Source organism: Melopsittacus undulatus, chromosome 7 (genome assembly GCF_012275295.1).
Source record: "Melopsittacus undulatus isolate bMelUnd1 chromosome 7, bMelUnd1.mat.Z, whole genome shotgun sequence".
NCBI classification, from domain to species: domain Eukaryota; kingdom Metazoa; phylum Chordata; class Aves; order Psittaciformes; family Psittaculidae; genus Melopsittacus; species Melopsittacus undulatus.
This window is the reverse complement of record NC_047533.1, coordinates 73,124,490-73,145,738: the sequence shown is the minus strand read 5'-3', so window position 1 is coordinate 73,145,738 and position 21,249 is coordinate 73,124,490. Positions and strand designations below refer to the sequence as shown.

At 56.0% G+C, this 21,249-nt stretch overlaps 2 protein-coding genes and 1 long non-coding RNA gene across 3 annotated transcripts; all 3 read right to left on the bottom strand.

Annotated features, from left to right (window-relative positions):
• Positions 1 to 385: 385 nt before the first annotated feature.
• On the bottom strand, positions 386 to 2,702 carry LOC117436467 (hydrocephalus-inducing protein-like). Its single transcript, XM_034064526.1, has 6 exons — positions 2,571 to 2,702; positions 2,162 to 2,312; positions 1,685 to 1,915; positions 1,310 to 1,534; positions 693 to 844; positions 386 to 599 (listed from the first exon to the last, which is right to left on the bottom strand). The coding sequence occupies exons 2-6, from the start codon at positions 2,291 to 2,293 to the stop codon at positions 386 to 388; spliced, it is 954 nt and encodes a 317-aa protein (XP_033920417.1). The 5' UTR covers positions 2,294 to 2,312; positions 2,571 to 2,702.
• Positions 2,703 to 4,354: 1,652 nt separating this feature from the next.
• Positions 4,355 to 10,719, bottom strand: LOC117436466 (hydrocephalus-inducing protein homolog). The gene is made up of 11 exons (XM_034064525.1): positions 10,609 to 10,719; positions 9,683 to 9,819; positions 8,706 to 8,833; positions 8,427 to 8,618; positions 7,882 to 8,031; positions 7,110 to 7,166; positions 6,560 to 6,670; positions 6,236 to 6,394; positions 5,386 to 5,666; positions 4,947 to 5,209; positions 4,355 to 4,377 (listed from the first exon to the last, which is right to left on the bottom strand). The coding sequence occupies exons 1-11, from the start codon at positions 10,716 to 10,718 to the stop codon at positions 4,355 to 4,357; spliced, it is 1,611 nt and encodes a 536-aa protein (XP_033920416.1). The 5' UTR covers position 10,719.
• A 3,924-nt stretch (positions 10,720 to 14,643) lies between these two features.
• LOC117436533 (uncharacterized) lies at positions 14,644 to 21,202 on the bottom strand. The gene is made up of 3 exons (XR_004549867.1): positions 21,137 to 21,202; positions 15,818 to 15,917; positions 14,644 to 14,736 (listed from the first exon to the last, which is right to left on the bottom strand). It is a non-coding gene; the product is annotated as an uncharacterized lncRNA (long non-coding RNA).
• Between the last annotated feature and the right edge of the window lie 47 nt (positions 21,203 to 21,249).

The following is a 21,249-nucleotide window of genomic DNA, read 5'->3' as shown; positions in this document are numbered from 1 at the left end:
ACCTCTCCAGCATGTCCAGGTCCCTCTGGATGCCATCCCTTCCCTCCAGCACGCTGACTGCACCACACAGCTCGGTGTCGTCAGCAAACTTGCTGAGGGTGCTCGATCCCACTGTCTGTGTCACCGACAAAGATGTTGAACAGGGTCTGCCCCAACACCGACCCCTGAGAGACACCATTCCTCACTGGTCTCCAGTTGGACATAGAGCCACTGACCGCAGCTCTCTGCGTGCAGTCATCCAGCCAATTCCTTGTCCACCGGGTGTCCATCCAGCAAATTCACGTCTCTCCCATTCAGAGACAAGGACGTCGTGTGGGAGGATGTTAAATGACATTTATTTGCTCCAGAGAGCACGAACGTGGCAGGAAGGGCCGGGGGCAGCTGCTCACTTGCGGGGGGAGGGCAGGCCCCGGAGGTGGTAGATCCAGGAGCCCCCAGGGCAGGAGACCACCAGCCTGCTGGTGACAGGAGCCGGGCCGCCCGCGAAGGAGACGGTGATGGTGGTGCTGCTCTTGGCGCGCAGCACCTCGGGGGCCCTGACGGTGAAGCCCGGGTGCTTCACTGCGTATTGGAACGCCGTGGCCTTCCGGAAGACGTTCCTGAAGGAGATGGAGGTGGTGCCGCCGGCTGGGATGAGGAAGGGGCCCTGGGCTTCAGGGGGCAGCGCAAGGCCGATGAGTGGGATGCAGTACTGCCCGCCCAATGCAGAGCTGAGCTGCAGCGTGGCCTTGGCTTCGCCCAGCTGGCAGGGCTCAAAGGTCACTTCCACGCTCAGGTCCGAGCCCCCAGCACTGGCGGGTGCCGCACTGATGGATTTTGCCGTCTGGAAGTCGGCACAGTCGGTCTGTGCAGGGGAGACAAGAGACCATGGGGGGTGGGTCACAACAGCAGAGCCAGCACCTCGGGAAGAACACGATGGTCCCCTGGCCCTGGCCTGGCCCACCCACACCACACTCCTGGTGAGTGCCTGCGGAGAATGGGCACGAGAACTGTGCAAACGTGCCCAGCAGGGACAACCCTGCACCCAAGCACCAAGACACCCGACTGCCAGACCTGGGCTGCAAGTGGGAAGCAAGCCCAGGCACCGTGGTGCCTGTAGAAGCAGCTCCAACCAGGGCAGCAGACACGGGCCCACAAGGGAGGACAGTGCAGCTGGTGACAAGCCCACACCAGTGGGAAGACCCCTGGGCTCACATGGCCACCCTGGCTCTGCCACCCCAAGCCAGAGGCACTTGGAGCCCTTGGTGGAGAGGGCTGGTGCTGGCCAGAGGAGCTGCCTCCCAGCCAGAGCCCCGGCAGCCGCGCTCACCTGTACGAGGTACTCGGTCTTCTGCTGGGCAAAATGCCGTATTTTGGTGGTGATGGTCTGACGGGAGCCCAGCCTGGTGCGGAAATACACGGGCTTCTCTGGCCTGCTCCAGGTGGCTTTCAGCTGCAGGGTGTAAAACAGAGAGCCCAAGTCGCTGCTCTGGAGCACCAGCTGCCCGCTGCTCTCACCCGTTTGCAGGGGCTGATACTCCAAGACAAGATCCGCCTGGGAGGAAGGAAGGAAAAAGCCACTTTGTCAGGCAGAGGCAGGGGACATGGCTCCCCACATGGCTCCTTTCAGGCATCACCCTTCAAGAGCATCCCCTCCAGCCAGGAGCAGGGAGAGAAGAGGGAGCCGGAGGAGCTTTGCCCCTACCTTCGACTGTGCAGGGACAGTAAAGTGCTGGGGAACGCTGACGTCGGGCACTTTGCAGTTGATGTCAAACGTCACCGGGACAGGCAGAGGGTTGTCCACCTTGACGCTGGAGGACACTCTCTGCCGAACAGCGGTGCTCATTTGAACAGTGCCCATGGGTCCTGAAGCCACCACCTTGAAAGTCACCATGTGGAACAAGTACTCTCCGGTTGTCTCATTGAGGAAGGTCACCTAAATCAGACAGAAAGGGAAGGGCTGCTCATTCCACACATGAAAACAGACCCAAAAGAGCCCACTGAGCTCAGCGCCCTGCTTCCAGGAATGGCTGTGAGCACCCACCGAGGAAGAGCACAAGACCACAGAAAGCACGTGCGGTATTTCATAGGACCTGTGCACGTGGAGGTATGAAGAGGCATGTAGCTTCTCGGTGAGCCAACAGCTCCTTGAAGGGCCCTGCAGACCACTGTCCTCACTTACCTTTGCCCTGAAGACTCCTTCTTTGTAGGAGAGGAAGGTGAGCTGGTAGTCCTTCTTCGCAGAGCTTGGCACGTCCATGTAGGAACACCCCTGCAGCACAGAACTGCTTTCCAGGTTCTCTGGTTTGAGCATGTCAATAACCACCAGGAACCTGTGGGTGAGAAGGACACAGTGAAGGTCAACACGAAGGACTCCCATAGGATACCCATCGTGTGGGGGTACAATACAGCCCCTCTCATCCTCAGTGCCTCAGGCACAGGGCACCAGCTCTCATCCCCCTTGGAGGAAAGCCCTCCAGGGTGCCTCTGCACAGGCAGAACGTGGGTATGGCCAGACACGGCCAAGGAGAGGGACAAGCTTTCAGGGAAGGAGCTTCCAGGCACTTCCAGACTTCCTGGGCTGGACTCACCTCTGTGGTCTGTGCAGCCAGTTGGACACAGGGATGAGCTCCGTGTGGCACTTCCTGCATGGAACCTGCCGGGAAATGGCCCCTGAACACCTGGGGGCTTCAGCAGTTCCTTCCAGGTGGTAGCGTAAGCCTGTCCCGTCCGGCAGAGGGAAGAAGATGGAGCCCTACAGACAACGAATAGGACAAGTCGGCTCTGGAGCACCCCTGGCCAGCCCCATGCCTCAGGCTCTCACTGCAGCACCTTCCAGCACGCCCAGCTGGCAGAGCTCTGCCTGCAGCCCTGTCCCGTGCAGGAGGAGGCACCAGCATCGCACCTGCTCAGAGCTGGTTGTGAGTGGGTGCATGGCCCACAGCACATGGCACAGCTACAGGACACAGAGGCAGCATCTCTGGGCAAAGCAAGGAGACACGGGCCCTGCAGCAGAGCTGCTCTGCACATCCCAACACTCCCTTACTGGACACACTCACCTGGGCACGTCCCTGCCAGCCTGTGCTCATGCAGGGACAGCCCTGGGCAGGGGGTGCCCATCCCTCATGAGCTCCATTGCCTCAGTCCTGCTGGCCTTAGCCCCAACAGCACTGCCCAGGCACCAGCCTCTAAGCTGGCACAACAGGGGCCCACCAGCCGTGGGCCATGGAAAGCTCATATCCATGATCATTCTGGGTGCCAGTGGATCCCAGACACCTGCCTCTGCCATCTCCTCTGCCTCCACAGCAGCTGAAAGCTGCAAGACTCCTCACGCAGGCTCTACATTAAAGACATGCTGAGCACGTGCAACCCTAAGGGCACAGATCTGCTGAGCACCCTGGAGATGGAGACCAGAAATCTCTGACCTCATTTCTGGCCTACTGTAAGGTCAGCTGGAGGGGGACAAGGACCCGGCAGCTCCAGCACCCCAGAGCCCTTCTGAACTGACCCCTTGGATTTATGAGCTTGTGGCACAGAAAACATTGCAGAGGGGCCAGTCACCCCCATGTGCCCAGCCTGAGACCTGCAGGAAGGGCTCCTCCCACAGCTCCTGCATGACTGTCAAGAGATCTCTCTCGTTTCCCACTTGCCTGTTCACGGCCAGGAGGGCACTGAGAAACTGCAGGGCAGCTTTGCCCTTCTTGCTCCCTGCAAGCTGCACAAGGACAGGCACAAGTGGTTGTGCCCAGGGCTCGGAGAGCCTGTGCAGCCGTGCGCTGAGCGTGGGGGTCTCTGAGCCCCTTGGGCTGCCACAAGCAGCCACCAGGAGCTGCGCAGAACAAACTTCATTTCTTGGCCTTCAGAAAGCCTGGCTCTTTAGGTCAGCTGCTCCAACACGTTTGGTGTCAGGCCCGAGTTCCCATCTGCCCTTTGCCTGTGCCTGGCCCCCAGCCACCACAAAACCCAGCTTCCAACAGAGGGCACAGGACACCTTCAGCTTGGACAGGACCTCTGAAGGTCATCTCGGCCAACCTCCTGCCCAAAGCAGGGTGAGCTACAAGGGTCATGCCACGAGGGTCAGCACACGCTGGCACAGCTCACGTACCTGGTGCTTCTTGTTCTCAGAGCTCATGGTTAGGGGTCTGTAGGTGACCTGGTAGACCTTTTCTTTTTGCCTGGCCTCCAGATGGATAAATTCAGGCCCTTTCCAGTATTTCCCCTCAATGATGGGCTGCAGGGTCCAGGCCTCGCTGCTCGGGTTGGATAGGAGGATGGTCTGGCTCTGCCTCTCACGCACATTGCAGCTGAAAGTCAGTGTCTGTAACAGAGGAGCACAGAGGCTGCTGGGTCGTACCCACAACCCTTCCCACTCTTCTCACGCTGGCTCTGCACCAGGACCTGGAGCACAGGGAGCAGCTTTTCCTTGTCACATGCAAAAATTACGCTTTGGCCATAGCTTTTGGAGTAAATCAAGCTGGTTGCTCTTGAAGAAGGGAGCAGAACAAGCCTTTCGCATGCTGGGTGAAACGGGGAGTCCTGAAAGGAAACTCCTGTGCAAGGACAAGATCTGCAGCCACACAGCCCCTTCCTTCGTGGGCAGGAGGAAGAGGAGCTCCATGCTCTTTCTGGGAGCAAGAGCCAACAGCTCCCAGGCTGCCCCATCCCAGGGACTGGATGCAGATGCCTTGCCCCTTCCTACTGCTGAATGCCCTCCCCTGGCCCAGCAGGGGGGAGAAGTGTGGCTGCAGGTGCAGTGCTGGGATACATGGCATGGGTGCTGCAGTGCAGAGCCAGGACAGCTGAGCTGCTCACTGGAGGAGCAGCACCTTGAACAGGGGAGAAAGGCAATGACAGGGCTCAGGAATTCTGGCAATCCTGCCCAGCAGTTTCTCTCTGGGATACCCCAGCACCAGCGAGTCTGTGCTCACAAGTGTCCTTCAGTTCCTGCCCTGGGAGAGATGTGGTGCAGATGCTGGGGTCCAGGGGCCCATCCTGTCCCTGCTGCGTTACCTCTTTGGGGCCAGGGGCCTCCACGCAGGATCCTGCCAGCGTAAGCCGCAGCGCCTCACTGCCCTGGATGAAGCACCGCAGCCCCTCGTACTGGACAGCCTGGCTCAGCTTCGAGGGGCGGAAGGTCACAACCAAGGGCACATCCATCCCTGGGCTGATGTAACCCTTTGTGGGGCTGATGGAAAAGTCTGGCTTGAAGCTCTCCACGTCCCACATAAACCTTGCCGAGGAAAGCACAAGGACAGGAAAGAAGGATTAGCCACGGGGAGCTGTGAAGGCAGTGTAAGCCTCAGTGTGAGGCTCCAAGTCTCTTGTGGGCTTTCCCACCACATCTCAGGCCTGACCCTGAGCCACCTGGCAATAAGGCTTCAGGCTGGGCAGGACCTACTGCTTTACCTGACTCTCGTGTCGCCCGCGTTCCGCATGACGACGCGCCGGCACGTGGAGCTCTGCTGCACCACGGCTCCAAAGCTGAGCTGGTCCTGGTCCAGGCTCACGAGGCTGCCCTGGCAGGAGCCCCGCACCACACAGAGGGAGCGCACCAGCCCGCGGCACTCCAGCAGCACTTCCCCGCTGAACGGCTGCATGCGGCGCTTCGGGGAGAAGGTCACCTCCACTTTGCAGGTGTCTCCTCTGCCCTTCAGCTTTAGATCCTTGCTGGGCTTCAAGCACAGAACCTACCCGAAGAAACGAGTGGAGACTATTTCATCTGGCAAGCGAGCTGTGGAGCCTCCCTCACCACACTCAGGGAAGAGGCTTCCAATTCCTCTTCTGTCCCCACCAGCACTGCCCCAGTCCCACTCATTCCCTCCTAGGCATTCCTAGGGAATACCAAAGGTGTTTTCTACCATGTGTCCACCTGGTCACGGCGAGGTCAACTCTGTCTTCTAAAGCTTTCACATACGTTCCAACAGAGCTGCAACTCTCCCTCTTTCAAGATTCACCTCCCTCACCTTTCCAGATCTAAAACACATGGCTGCATCCTGATGGATGTGTCTAAAACAGGCTAGAGGAATTGTGCTGCCTTCTCACTTCTGGCTCTCGGGGAGTCCTGGCACCCAGCTCAGCTGAAGCATTCGCACTGCAGGCATCTGCTGCCAGAGCAGTGCCAGCAGGGAGGACAGGGCAGGCACAGGCAGCCAGGGCAGCCCACACCTGAGTCATTACCTACTAGCTCCCACCCACAGCAGCTCAGCGCTCCCTGCAGGCACACCAAAGTGCTCTGCAGAGAAGGAACGGGCCTTACCCCAGCTTCCTGCAACTCTGGCACGGTGGACGTGACCCTCAGCTTAAAGGTGAGAGGGGCTGCACTCTTGTTGGCTACGGTGACCATCTTCTTCACCGTCTGTCCAATGCAGACGTTTCCCAGCTTCACCACCTTTCCTGGTGGATCCACAACATCAACCTGAGGCGGTAGGGATTGATATCAAGCCAAAGGAAAGAAGGAGAAAAGGCTTTCTGCCACTCTCGTGGCAGAAACCCAAACCGTGGGAGGCTGGGGAAGAGACGAGGAAATGAGAAAACCCTGCTGGTTACCACCTGGAGTTTTAGCCTTTAGATTTCATCTCACCTTCATTTTTATGCCCCTTCCTTGGGCCTCAGCATTCAGCTTCTCTCCCAGGGCACACGGAGGCAGCAACAAGCTGTTGGCGCTGTTGTCATCTTTTGGTGTCTGTAGGGGCTGTGCACAGAAGGAAGAGAAACCATAGGCAGGATGAGTTTCTTGACCTTCACCATGTGAGCAGGCCCCCAGCCAAGCCATCCCCTCCCACATTCCTTCCCCCCAGGGGCAGGGATTATCCAAGTCCCTCTGCAGCCTGCCAGCAGAGCTGGCTAACCCTGGAAGGCCACCAGGATTTGCCCTGCGCACTGCCCCTGTCTCCCTGCACAAACCTGGCCATGCTGGAGTGCTGGGAATCTACAGAGTGTGCACAGACCTTCCCCCTCACCTGCTCCTCAGCAAGGTGCTGCTGCTCAAACTGCACTGAGTAAACCTCACAGGGCTTCTTCACCACCACTGTCCCCTCTTCCCCATGGCTCTGGGGCAGCAGCGGTCCCAGCTCCAGCTCTGCGGGGATGGACTCCAGCCGTGGCTCCAGACCACGTCCCAAGACCGGCACCTGCAGGCGTTGGCTGCTCTGGCAAATCTGGATCTGCAGCTCGCCCCGGTAGCACTTCTGCAAAGAAGCAGCACAGAAAGCTCCTCCGTGAAGCCCCAGCTGACAGCACCTCCAAGTCAACAATCGCCCAGGGTCAGGGGTCTTGTCAGCACCTCCAAGCTGAACCCAAAACAGGTATTTACTTAGAGCAGGGGCTACAGCATCTGCATGGCACTCAGGAACTGAAGCGAGTCCTGCTCTGGAGCATAACTGGACAGTTGGCTCCCAGGTGGATCTAAAATGGGCTATCAGAGGTTTTCACCTGGGCATGGGGGAGCGCAACGCTCATGAGAAAGGTCTGCTTCCTCAGACACAGTCCTGGCACTGCAGCACCAGGCAAACATCAGCTGTGTGCAAGAGGCAGCTGAGCTCTCACTGGGCACAAATAAGGATCATCTTCTCTGCTCAGTGCTTGCCTCTGGTCAAAGCCAGACACGAGACGCTGAAATCTCCACGAGCAATTGAGATCCCTGGGACTGTTCCCAGGCATGGAAGCACTTGTGTCCATCCTGTCACACGCTACCAGTTTCCAAGTCACGGTGGCCACATGCAAACTGCCTTTGGGAATGCTCCATCATTTAAGCTGACTCCCGAACTGCGTGGGAACGTGCAGGGGAAACTGAGGTGCAGGAAGCTCCACGTGGAGGCAGAGCTCATCCCCCGCTCCCTGGGCTGGCCTCCCCTTACCACACTGCCCTGCCAGACCTCCTGGCGTGACACCCACCAATCTCACCTCTTCCGTAGGTGAAAAACGGACTTGGACGTGGCACTGCTGTCCTGGAGCGAGGCTTCCAGCTGAGGGCAACACCTCAAAGCCACAGGGCACAGACTTCATCTCCTCCAGCAGCTTCTGGTGCTTGCTCCCTGGCAGATGTTTGTCCACCTGCGCACAGAAACCAGTGGCGTGAGGTCTCCTTGGTCTGTGAGGACAGACCCTCGGTTCCTGCAGTGCTCCGAGATGCTGGCACGGTGCAGGAAGCACCTTCATCCCACCCAGACGTGGCCACCACTGCCTAGAACTGGAGGGCAAACATGCTGGCAGGGCAGGCAGATGGGGAGGCAGTGTCCTCAGAGGAGGAGGAATGGGTGAAGACAGCAGAGAAGTGAAGCATCAGCTAGTGAACAGGCCCAGGTGAACCAGCCTTGCTCTGTACCCTCAAAAGCTTCCTCAAGCGAGCTGCAGCCCAAGTGCTCAGGCAGCCAGAGGGGCACAAAAGGCAAGAAAGGCAAAGAGAACCCAACCGAGAAGTTGTGTGTTACACGTTGTCTGTGCTTTACCTCCTCAACAGGATCAGTCATGCTGATGGACCATTTACAGGGGACCTGGAACGTGTTGTGGAGCTGGATGGTTTCTTCCTGGCACTGCCCACACTGGACAGCAGAGAACTCCAGCCTGTCCCTGGACACGCAGAGGGACGGCTCAGCCACCATGGCACGGAGGCGGACCTGGAATGTGGGGCCTCCTCTGACCTAGAGAAGGACAGAGCATCCGGTTGAGAGCCCACCCGATACTCGCTGCTGTGCCCAACCTGCTGCCTGCCCCAGAACCTGGAGTACCTTGATGGGCAGGAGCACATCCACTTTTCCCAGGGGCACGTTGGCACTTTGTGGGTCGAAGCACACTTCAAATGTCTTGCTCTCACAGGAGGGCAGGCGCTTCACATGCTCCAGGCACACGCTGAAGCCTGAACACAGCAAAATAAAGCAGCTGAGATATGCAAGCAACAGGAAATGGATCAGAAGCACGGTAAGGCCACAGGGGTGTCCTGGCTGGCAGCTCTCTGAAAGACCCCTTTGCATCTCCAGAGAAGCTGCTCTTCTCCCTTTGGCACTGCCCAAAGCAAAAGGACTTTCACAACCAGAATCCAGGGGTTACATAGTAAAAAGAAATCACATTGCTTGAGGAACTCCAGCAATTCCTTCATCAGGCATCTCAGGGAAGGATGCATAGACCTCTCCAAATGAGAATTGCCACCTAAGATACCAAATGCTGGGGTGTTCCCTGGACAGCGGCTTAGAAGAGACGACTGGCCACCCCGCAGAGACAGCAGTCACCATGTGCTGGAGCTGCAGCCTTACCTCAAGGCCTCTTTGGGAAGCCTGTTTCCATAGAGCAGAGGATCCCACAGGCCGGTCAATAAAGGCTGAGCAGAAGTGCTCTGGCACTATGAACTCTAAACAAAGCACTTCCGAACCACAGAGGGTCCATCTGTTTGCAACATAAACCCTCAGAGTGCACAAAGAAACTGGGATGATGCTCACGGGAGCCAAGAGCAGAAGATGCTGAGAGGCGATCAAGGTGATCAGCCCTTCTGGCCCCTGCAATCAGATTTTAGGGCAGCCACAGGCAGAGCAGGTCTCTGGGCACTGCTCGCCAGAAGTCAGGCTCTTGAACAGGGCACCCAGCACGGGGGTACTAAGGAGGAAAAAGCTGTCCAAGGAAGTACTCAAATCTCCCCATGTCCAATGGCTTCAGCTGATGTGTCAGAGATAGCTCCTTCAAGCCCCCATGAAGCCTCTCCACCACAGGTTACCTGTGTTATACAGGACATATCCATCGACACGGAAAGATGCAGGGAAGTGCCCAGTGTTGGTGATCTTCACCATGTGTGTGTGGATGTCACCGGGAACGACATAGCCAAGGTCCAGGATGTATTCGGGCAGCTCAGCTCTGAAAGGAGGAGTAAGGACACTCTGTAAACCCCAGCATGGCGTGGGCTGGAGAAGCAAATGGAGTGGATAATTCTGTATTCACTGCTGTGAGAGCTCAAGCCAAGCCCAGGAAACCCAAGGCCTGAGCACCCAGTAATAACACTTGGCTAAGTCATGGGGAGTGCAGGGCCTAGGATTTATCAGCCACCAATGGGATCTTCGAGTGACTTTAAAGTGGGTACTGGACACAGTTCCTATGCTGCAAAAAGCCATTGCAGACAAGTCCACTGCATCTCCACTGATCTCAATCAAACTGCTAAGCTGGTGTCCAGCCCAAGCCTGAAACTGCTTCAGGACCTTGTCATAGCATTTCCTTGCAGAGGCCTTTGGCAGGCAATCCCACTTGGAAAAGTGCATAAGGGATCTGGACCATTCCCTGCTCTTCCTGCATAGTGGGGTCTGTTTCTTGGCACAAAGACGCCAGCTTTGAGATGCCCCTTTCAGAGCTGGTCAGCAGGGCTGGTGCCTGTGCTGTCTGCAAAGGCTTGCTCGTCTGCACCCCTCAGCTCTGAGAACAGAACCCACCAACTGTGGGGAGGGGAGCACCTCCAGAGCTCAGGGGAGCACTGTGCAAGCGAGGACACCGAGCTGCCCACAGGGAGCACATCATAGCTCTCAGCATCAGGCCCCTTCTGAAGTCCGCAGCTGTTCCCAGCTCTGAGACACAAGGAGCTCTCAGGAGCAGGCCTGCACTGCTGGCTGTTACCCTCGGGGCCCCTGCACACAGGCTACAGGACTCCCTACTAACTTGAGAAGCCTCCGATGTACACGCTGGTGAAAGGCAGTGTCCTCCGGGGGACGGGAGCTGAGAGCTTTCTGCTGCTCCACGGCATGTTCCTCCATCAGCATCTCCTCCATCTGCATCTGCAGCTGAGCATCCCACTGAGGAAAGTAAAGACAGGGGCTGCTTAGCAAAGCTCCTTCCCAAGGCACAAGCTTGTCTCAGGTGGAGGATCCCACCCTGCTCTTGTTGAGAGAGGCGATGGAGTCATTCTGTCTCACTGCTCAGTGTCTGGGACACTTCCTGCTCTCTCAGGCAGGATCATAGCTCCAAAGAAATGAACTCCAGTGTCTCTTCCTGCCCAGTTATCAAAGCTGATCTGGACACATGGACAGACAAGCCAGAAACCTTCCAAAGCTCCAAGTATGTCCCTGCCCCCAGTTAGTGCCAAAGCAGCTTGGACAAAAGCTCTCCTGGAAAGGGAACCATGAGAGAGCTGGAGCCTCTCAGAGATCCACAACACAGCACAGCCTCAGGGTGCATTCAGGCTGCTGTTTTACACTCTGTAAAGCTGGCAGGGCTTGGCCGGTGAGCAACAAAACCCCCAGCACCGACCTGAATGTCCTTCAGAGCACCATAAACCCAACTGCTTGAGCACAGCCCTTAGCATCTCCTGGGGTAGTCAGGAGCTGGTGCATCTCCAGGAGGGACAACTCCCAGAGGTGGGCAGCCCATGGGGCACGCTGAGCTGACACAGTCCGTGGCCAGGGCTGTGCAGGGAGGCACCCAGTGCCAGCAGAGCCCTGGGCACAGGGCCGTGGGGCGCAGGGGCTCCAGTGACACGCAGGAGGGTGGCACGTGTGGGACAGGGCAGCAGCTCTACTCACCATGGTGCCTGAGTCGTCCATGCGGGGCTCGGCTGCCACAGCCTCCCCCAGAGCAATGGCCTCGTCTCTCTGGCTGCCTTTGTCCAGCTTTTCTTGGGCCTTTTGGAGGATCTTCTCATATTTGGCGTTGCCTGAAAGCACAGAACACCACCAATAGCAGTGGGGCAGCACAAATCCCATGGAAGACGGGAAGCCCCATTCCCCCAACACGCAGACACAAACTGCTCCAGCAATGGAGAGAAAGGCGATCCTGCTGCTTCTCACCCCCAGACGTCTTTCTCACCACACAGGAGCATCTCAGCCCCACAACGTGATGCAAACCCAACCCTGTCAAAATCCCTGCCAGCCTCTGTTGCAGCTTCCCTGTGCTTTTCTGCCCAGCCCTCATCTTCCCAGACCTCTGCCATACGCTGGCAAGCTGTGCAGGATGGTTCCTGCGGCAAAGCCACACGGGCTCGTCTGCCAGAGACCAAGGAAGCAACCAGAGGGCTGAGTTTGCCTGACAGCCCTGAAACCTCCAGGCCTGGCGCAGGTGCCCGTGGGCTGCCCTATGGGCATATGGCATGGGGGAAAGCCAGGTGACCTTCCTGGCGAGCAGACAGGCAGTGCTCACTTTTGATGTTCCTGGGCAGGTTCAAGTGGATCCTGGGAAAGGTCCCTTCTCCTTTCAGGCAGATTTTTTCTGGCTCCAGGTGACCCACTTGGATCTGGAAAGCCCTGCAGAAGACTCCAGGCACTCCTGGCAGGTAATAGACTTTCAGCACTTGCTGCTTGCCAGGTTCAACGTAACCCTGCGGGGCACAGAAGACGGAGGGAGGTAGTGTACCAAAGAGGACTCAGTAGAGGGATGGCTCACACGACAGACACGCTGAGGACACAAGACAGCTTCTCATACATAAGGAAACATCAGACATCACCACCTCCAGCTTTCTTGTACCCAAACGCCCAAGTCTCCTACACCAAGATGCAGTATGTCCTTCAGAGGCCTCGCAAGGCTGCCCTCTGCTCAGCATGAGCACAGCTCTTCTGCTGACAGGGTTTACCCTCTGCTAGCCAGAGCCAGGCACAACAAACCAAAGCTCTTTCACCAGCTGCTCTGGAAGAGCACCAAAGGGCCTGCGCTTCCAGCAGGGCCAGCAGCTCCTGGCAGCAGCTTGCAGGAGAGGACATCAGCATGTCATCCCTCAGGCGGACAAGCACTGAGGAAGGTGGAAGCCACTCGGTCCTTTGCTTCCTCTTCCCATTGCAAAAGGGCACCAAGGCAGGAACACTGCTCCAGCTCTAAGACACCCAGGCAGGATGACAACTGGGATGGAGTGATGCTCCAGTGATGGCACAACCAGAGAGCTCAGCACTCAGCTCCAAAGAGCTCCCGCAACCATCGTGCCTCCCACTGCTGGTTGCTGTAGGACAGCAGAGCCAGCGGCGGCCAAGGCCAGTCAGGGGCTCCATTAGGATTGTGCTCGATGCACCTCCTCTGCCTCTGCAGCAATCGCTCACAGCCCCGTCTCTCCTGCCTGGTTTTGGATGGGGGTTGTGTGCTCATTCCCCCTATTTTCCCCCAAAACTCTCTCCTGGGCAGCCTGACACAGGCCGGGTGAAGCCCTTGTGCTACTCACCATGCTGGGCACGACCAGGGGCACGCCAGGCAGAGGGCTGGCTGCAGTGCCTGTGCCAGGGCTCAGCACCACAAAGGCAAATCCCAGCTTCCCCCTGTTCTGCAGGGCCACTGCTGCTTCCGAGACTTTGTTAAACACCTGAGGAGAGGACAAAAGAGCAGGAAGTTACAGGCACACATCTGTTGCTCACAATTTCATTCCTCTTCCATTGGGTCGAAAGCAAAGGAACACAGCCCAGAAGCAGGGAGCGCACAGGAGAGATGGGCACTGGGCTCTACGGGTTAACCCGGACAACCCGCGACTGCAGGGTACCTCTGAGCCCTACACAGCGACAGGTATTTGTGGCAGAGGTGCAATTACAACCATGGAAAGATCAGGAAGAAACCAAGTAGGGGACACAAGCCCTCTGCACTTGAAGGTGTCACCCAACAGCGAGCTGAAACACAGGAGGAGACACTGAGGCATTTAAGGAGAAAAGGCACCTGCACACAAGTATTTGTGGGCAAAATACAAGCCAAAATGGAGATGGACAGGGCAACGCACACACGGCCAACAGCTGGAAACAGCTGTGGGGTTGTAACTGGAAAGAAGTACAGTGAGGGTTATTCTGGGACACTCTATCCAACTACAGTGACTGGAAGCCCAAGTCAGCTGCCTCCTTGGCCGATGAATCAGGAGCATTGAAAGAGAGCACCTCCTTGCACCTCTGGCTTTAGGAGCCCATCAGCGGATGGACATCTGAGGGACACATCCCTCTGGAGAGCAACACTGGGATCCTGCCTGCCCCAGGAGGCAGCGGTAGTTCCCTCCAAGAGGAGGGATTCCCAGCTTTGGGCTGGGCTGGAGATGGCCATTAAACACCAGCTTGGAGCTATCACCCAAACACTGGACTTCCGAGCCACAGAGCCAGCAGAGCAGCTGGGAAGGGGGGAGAGCCCTCGACCCGGGGGGACAGCAGCCCACCGGTCATGGCTGGAGACAATGAGCTCTGGCAAGAGCAGCGTGCGGTACCTGCAGCCCGCAGTCGATCTCAGTGGTGTCCAGGAGGTAGCTGATGCCTGAGGCCTCCCCACACAGAGCCACCTCGTAGCAGGAGTCCAGAGCTCTCTCCGGATACACCACGCTGAAGGGAGCCTCAGGAACTCCTCTGTTGAGCAGGAGCACCTGCAGCAGCAGCAAGAAAGCAACATGGAAATACATGAAGAATCCTCTTTACTTACTGAAGCCTCACTTCTTTTCTACTTTAGCAATTAACATCTGTAAGAGGCAGAAGATGCTGAGCGCTGCTGCCAAATACAACAGGACAAGTTCTGCCTCAGGGCTTTTTCATGCAAAGCAGGGATAACTTCACACAAACAGAGCCACTCTGGCCTTATTCCCCTGACACAGAGCACTCCACTTGACCTGCAGTGGCAAGGACCTGCTCAGCACCACCAACCTGATTCAGACCGATCCAACACCTCCACCAGGCTCACTGCTGCCCACGAGCCATCCGGATCCACCCCATGCCCTGCCACCCGTCCTGCTCACCCCGTAGCTGTGGCTTGAGCCAACAAACACCTTCCCGACGCTCAGCTGGTCGCAGCTGAGTTCCACCTGGGGCCCGACGCCTTCCCCGCTGATGCACAGGGGCAGCCTGGTCTCACAGCCTGTGGAGGGAAATCTCTGTGAGCGCAATTCCTTCTGCTACCCAGCACTTTCCAGGTTGTCTCAGTGCTGCTGCCGGTCCCTGGCCTGCATGGAACCACCTCCAGATGCTCCAGGAGAAGATACGGGACCCATCTCGTCCCTCAGGAGATCAGCCTTGGGGCTGGTTTCTCATTTCTAACCAACCCCCTGGGATGGTGTCTCAGAGAACCACAGAATGGTTTGTGTTGGAAAGGACCTCAAGATCATCCACTTCCAGCCCCTTGCCATGGACAGTGACACCTTCCACTAGACCAGGCTGCTCCAAGTCCCATCCAGCCTGAACTTGAACATTGCCAGGGACGGAGCAACTTCCTTGGGCAGCCTGTTCCAGTGCCTCACCACTCTCACAGCAAACAATTCCTTCTGGATATCTAAACTAAATCTCCCCTGTTTAAGCTCAAACCCATCACCCCTTGTCTCATCCCTCCAGCCCTGGAAAACCAGCCCTCTCACTGAGCAGATCACATCAGCCAGACATGTACTGCTAACATGCACATCCCTTGGTGCAAAGGCAACCGAGACCTCAAGGCTTACAGCCAAACTCCAGGGTGGCTTCTTTCCCTCAGATTTGCTAGAGATGACAGAGCACAAGATCTTCAGTCTGAAAGCTGCTCTCAGCCACTGAAGCCTGAATCCTGGCTCAAATTTTGGACGAGATCTCACTGCCATCCCATTCTACTCTGCACACAAGGCAAGCAGCACCAGGAGGAGGAGAGAGCCATGCAACCAAGACTCATCTTGGAGGTAAATGGTCTACAGGCTCCTGGTGCTCCTTCATTAAAACTGTGTGTGTTGCAAATGCTGGCAAACCCGTGCCAGGAAAGCTTATTCCTTCACTGCTTTGTCTCTTCTGGGGTCAGGAAGCCAGAGCCAGGCATCCTGAGCCCTGGCCTCGGACAGGAGACCACCAGGAACCGCAGGGACAGCAGCATGTGCCAGCACTGTCCTCTTGAGCCCTCCAGAGCTACATGAGATCCCAGTGGGCTGGAAGAGTGTTTGTACCTCCTCTGTGGGAACAGGAGCAGGAAGAAGGAGCTGTACCTGAGATGTCACAGTAGGCTGCCTCTTGGTAGACTCTGGCTTCTTTGGGCTTAAAGATCACCTTGATTTCAAGTGAAGAATTTGGCAAGATATCTCCCTCCTGAAACAGAAGTGACAGCAAACCATTTATCTTCAAACAGCACATTCTTGTTGCCACTACAGCCCTGTAAGCCTTTATTTAGAGCATCAGCAAAGAGCAAGGAGCAAGCAACACTTGTCAACAGAATTTAGAGGAGAGCTTGGAAGCAGCTGCAGAAACACCTTCCAAAGTCCCTCACCTTTACTGGCACCCGGAAGGGGCTTTTGTTACCCTCAGAAGAGACTGAGCTCTGGCTCAGGGATTTAAGTCTGGGCCACGCTACCAGTTTCTGCAACTCTCTGCTGCTTCCTCAGGGTCTTCTCTCTCTGCTGCTCTCCCACAGGATCCTGGCACTGGTGCTCAGGCCCAGGAAGCCTTGTCACACATTTCAGCAGGCACCCCTGGTTTCTATAGGCTCTCACTTCCTCCAACTGCCTTAAGCAAAGGCACCTCGTACAGCCCTTCAGCCCCCAGCATTACAAATACACTTGACGTAAGTAGCTACACCTCTGGCAACCGTAATAACGCTCTACAGGAATTCAATATTGAGTTGACGGAAGCAGATAAAAAGAACAGAGTCATTTTTCTATCAGCACAGCCAGGCTCTGATTCCACTCTGCTCTTGGCTATTCTCAGGAATTTGTCCAGAAGAGCCTTGAACTGACTGGAGCCTCCAGCACTCCTGCAGCATCAGTATTTACTAGCTACGGTTCTGCCACTGACACAGCACTGACAGCTTAGAGGACAGCCCCACAAAAATTAAAGAGCTACAACATGGGAAGTTATTGGCCTGCAGCTGCAAGTAGTTCCCTGATGCACAACCTGCTCTGAGTCAGGAGAACACGGGCAAGGACAGGCAGAGAAGAACCCTTTCAAACACCAACCGCCAGTAACTGCAAAAGTCTGAAAGAGTAAAGTCACTTGGATTCTTCTCAAAACCTGCACAAAGTCCCCATGTGGGACAGGAGACACTGCCCATGACACAAAGCCCTTGCTGCCCCGGCCTCCTCCCATTCCTGCATCCCCATTCCTCTAGCCAGGGCAGCTGGAGCTGGCTCAGGGCCTCAAGGCATCTGTCTGACTCTGCAGTTGATCCCGGCCCCAGATAACCCAAACTCAACATCACAACGCTGAGCTGCCACTGCACCAAAAAGTACAGCTTCAGCAAGAACCTGGAGAACACTGCAAAGGTGCATCTCAAACAGTGAGGAGTGCAAAGGAGAGCCCAGCAGGGTTACTGCGAGTGCCCAAGGCCCTGGGGGCATGATTTGCTCCATACCGAGACCACACTGACTGCTGCCATCATTCTGTACACACTCTTTAACTAGTGCAGGAGGGAGCTTAGAGCTTTGGGCACCTGCCATTGCTTCCTTTACAAGCTAATCAGAGGAGGGTGCAGCACACACACCCCCTTGCCAGGGATGATGCCTTGCTGGCCACCAAGCACCACAAAGCCATCCAGTGAGGCACCACGATCCTCACAAGGGACACATCTCCATACATCCAAGGTGCTGCTGGGTCCCAAGGCACAGCCAGATTAGACCTCTCTCAGGCACCTGAGGAACAAGCTTATGGGCTAGCACTAAAGCCTCTCCTTTTCTAGGGATCAGCACAGCTCTCAGGAACAATCCTGATACAGCACCCCCACTGGAGCCTTGCATTCATAGCCTCCATCCCAAGAGAACTGACCCAGCACTTAACAGGCTCAGGTCTCCTGAGCTCCTGACAGGAAATCACCATCCAGCCGGATTCAGTGTATTGGCATGGAAACTTTTGGCAGTCTCTCCACAGAGACATTCCCTGGATCGGCAGGGAAGCTGTAAGCCAGGGCGTTTACCTCCGATGACGGAAGGCCAGGAGACATCATCAGTTACACTTTATCCTACTATTCCATGGCCAAACCACATTCTTGAAAGACAGACCTATACTGGGAAACCCTTCGGCACTTCTCCCTTCATTACTGCTCTAGGGCAGACCACAAAAGGAGAACACTATTTCTCTCGGGAAATTACAATAGGCTGTTGAAGAGGTTCTTCACATGCCTGCTACTCCCCAGCAAAAAGAACTGCTGGATAAAAGGATGTGCTTCATCCCCCAGCCTTGCACACTGGTGACACATGCGGATGAGCCTCGGGACACCTCAGGAGCCAGCGCTCTGCCCACGAGAGCAGGTTCTCTAGAGGATGGCAGCTGAGGCAGAGTATAGAGAACTACCACGGATGCTACCCAGGACAGCAATAAAGCTCTGCAGTGCTCTCAACAGGACACTGCAACACTCCTGGCTTCACGGCAGGCTCAGGCTGTGACGGCAGGTGCCCTAAACACAGACGGTGGCTGCGTGGTGATACAGCACAAACCCCTCAGCTCTCGGACCCTGGCTTTGCTGCACCAGAAAGCAACGGCACCCAGGAGGGGATGGCACACCACGACTCACAGCTACACAAGTGATCCCTGGGCGAGCGCCAATGCTAATTACACACAGATAGATCCTATTGCTCCTTCCTCAGCCCCTAAATGGTGACAATCTGTGAGACCCCCCCCAGGCTGCCGAAGAAGAAGCTGGCCTTCAAAAGCTGCCCACCACCAGCTGGGGCTGCCCAAGCCACTTGCTTTGCTTTGCAGAGGTGGAAGGTGAGCCATGGAAACCAAGCCAGTGCTCACAGCAAACAATACCCAAAGACAGAGCTGGCAGAGGCAGCACAGTCATGACATCCAGAGAGCATCCTCTTAGTTCAGGGCACTCAGGAGAAAGGCAGTGCCAAAGCCAACATCTGCCTCTATCCACAAATGACTCAACTCTCAGCCCCCACTGGAAATGGGGCCTCTGCCAAAACCTGAAGGGCTCTGCAGGATCCTCTCGTTTGGATGGGGACCAGCTTGGCTCCCAGCTCAGGTGGACATTTGTGGGAACAAACAACACCACTACCTGCTGGCCCAGCCTCTGGATCAACAACAGCAGAACTTTCATAACCTGGACGTCTGGAAGACTGCCTCCACCAGCTCAAAGTTAGCACATGGCACTGAGGAGTCAATGACAGGCAAGCACAGGGCATGGTGGCTTGTCAAGGTCATTGCCATGGTAACAAATCCTTGCCCTCCCTTGCCTCTCATTTCCCTTTCCAAGGAGTCAGCTCCCACAGGTCGCAACGTGACTTACAGCTAAGCTGTGGTGGGGAGGATGCAGCACAAAGCAAGGACTGTGTCCTGTGGTAGCCACCTGAGCTTCCATCACAGCTGCTTCTGCTGACACCTCATAGGGATTTGCAGAAAGGAATTAAATTCAACATGAGATGTGCTTGGAAAGTCAGAGCTGCACAACAGCTCCTTCCCCACGGGCCTGGAAGCTGCTCCAAATGTTCCCCCTCACATGGCAAGTTCCAAAGCACTGCCTCCTCTGTCCTGGTCTGATCTGCAGCCAGGACTTAACCCTAGACATGCTGAAGTGACCTGCTGCAGCTTCTGCAGACAGCAACACCTGAAATACAGGCAGCTGATGCTCCACTTAGCAAAGCTTCTGCACAAGCCCTGCAAAGCCATCCTGCCCACAAAGCACTTCCAACACCACTGTCCCTCCACCAGCTTCCTAACCTCTGCAAGCAATCACTTCCTCCAGTCACTTGTCACCAGGGGTTGATGATTTCTAGAGGGTGCTCCCACAAACCACAGGCAATTGGTGCCAACAAGAGAGCAGCTGCTTCTGGCCAGTACGTCCGAGGCAGCAAGGTCGTACCTCTGGGGGGGCCTCCCCAGCACATTCAAGAGCAGTGCAAGAAGGGGGTTGGTCCAAGCTCAAAGTTACAGGGCCATCGACAGACAACACGGTCTGGAAGTCAGTGGCAGGGGATTTGCACATTCTACATGTGTAAAACAGGGGAAAATACTGTCAGTTGGAGTAAAGACACGCACATGTGAGGGGGAATGCAGACACCAGCAAGACTCTCCATGGGAAAAGGATTGTTCCATAAAGAATGGAATTCATGGAAATCAAGAAACTGATAACGCTGCACAAGACAGCAGGGGAGAGACTCCTGTAGGAGCCTGCTTTAATTCAGCCCTACAGCAAACCGTGTAACAGGAACACGGCCATTTAGGAAAGGTTTCCACTAGCAGCTTGGGGCCAAGCTACACTTCACGTCTCTGCATCATCACATCTTGATGTGGACAGGACTCAGCCACAATTCCGGACCTCCCCTTAATGCACCTCAGGAGCTCAAGAGCAGCTTAAGCTCATTGTGGAGACACAGCAACTGGAATGAAGCAGGAGCCCTGGGGCACACTCCAGAACCAGCTCTCACACACCACAGGATGCTCTGAAGGCTCAGCTCAGCAGCTCCCACTCTCCCCAATATCCCTGCTGCTCTGACACAGTCTCTTGCTCACATCGTGCTGCTGCCAGCTACAGTGCTGTGAGACCGCATTTGTGCTGGCACTGGTGGCTCTCAGCCTTACATGCGCTGCAGGAGCAAGCAAGAAGAGAACAGCAGCCCCTTCCTCAAAAACAAAATCAAAGCATAAACTAGTTTCACCCACTGGAAAAGAAAGAAGAGGTTGGGATTATTCCAGGCTTCACTCCAAGATGAGAAGGGATGTTGCACTGCTCAGACAGCAGCCATTCTTCAGCTCAGACCATGTGAATACCCACAACAACGGCTCTGGCTGATTGAAGGACATGGGGGTTTTGCTTGCATCACCAGGAAAGTGAGCAGTTTTCTCTACCTATCTGCGGTAGAACTCAAAAAGTTTGTTTAAACCTGTCAGCCTCGTGTCCAGGCTCACAGACGGCACTGGAAGGGACACTCAGATGTGGTATACATCCAGGTTTTAGGAATGGATTGCTGTCCCCCCGATTAAACTTGGGCTCAATTTGGACTCCTTTCCACAGGAGATCATTTCATTCTGCAGGTCAGGATGTGAACTAACAGTGCACCAGTGTCCCTTCTTCACCCCCATGCGCTACATGGAAATGTGTCCTTACAGAGAGTAACTGATACCTCTGAACACTGTAAGGACACTCATGAAGTGCCCTTGAGTCACAGCCCTTGCAGCAGAGCCCAGCCTGGGGTCGGCTCTTGCTGCTGCTCAGAAATGCTTTCTGCAACAAGCGCCCCCAGCCTCACCAGAAACCTGATGTCTCCTCCTCTCTTGGCACATTGAGCAGCTGACCTGGGATCTGCCAAGGGACCTCATTCAGAGAGGAGAAGGACGAGGAGCAGGAAGGAAGGTTCTCAGCCATCACTTACCATGGGCACAATGGTGAAAATATCACTGCAGAAAGGCGTGGAGTCTCCCTGCACCTCTGTCCCCTGGTTCTGGGAGGTGCAGACGGGAAGGGAAGGGTGTTCTCCGAGAGGGG

What these genes read in the sequence shown, in the direction of transcription:
- LOC117436467 (XM_034064526.1), bottom strand. Translation starts at nt 2,293, where the DNA reads ATGCTCAAACCAGAGAACCTGGAAAGCAGTTCTGTGCTGCAGGGGTGT. An exon ending in AAGGAGTCTTCAGGGCAAAG is followed by an intron (nt 1,916 to 2,161) that starts GTAAGTGAGGAC and finishes TGTCTGATTTAG; the next exon opens with GTGACCTTCCTCAATGAGAC. An exon ending in AGCTCTGCATTGGGCGGGCA is followed by an intron (nt 600 to 692) that starts GTACTGCATCCC and finishes CATCTCCTTCAG; the next exon opens with GAACGTCTTCCGGAAGGCCA.
- LOC117436466 (XM_034064525.1), bottom strand. Translation starts at nt 10,718, where the DNA reads ATGGAGGAGATGCTGATGGAGGAACATGCCGTGGAGCAGCAGAAAGCT. An exon ending in GCGGGCGACACGAGAGTCAG is followed by an intron (nt 5,210 to 5,385) that starts GTAAAGCAGTAG and finishes TTCCTCGGCAAG; the next exon opens with GTTTATGTGGGACGTGGAGA. An exon ending in GCCCCTGGACCCCAGCATCT is followed by an intron (nt 4,378 to 4,946) that starts GCACCACATCTC and finishes CCTGTGCTCCAG; the next exon opens with GTCCTGGTGCAGAGCCAGCG.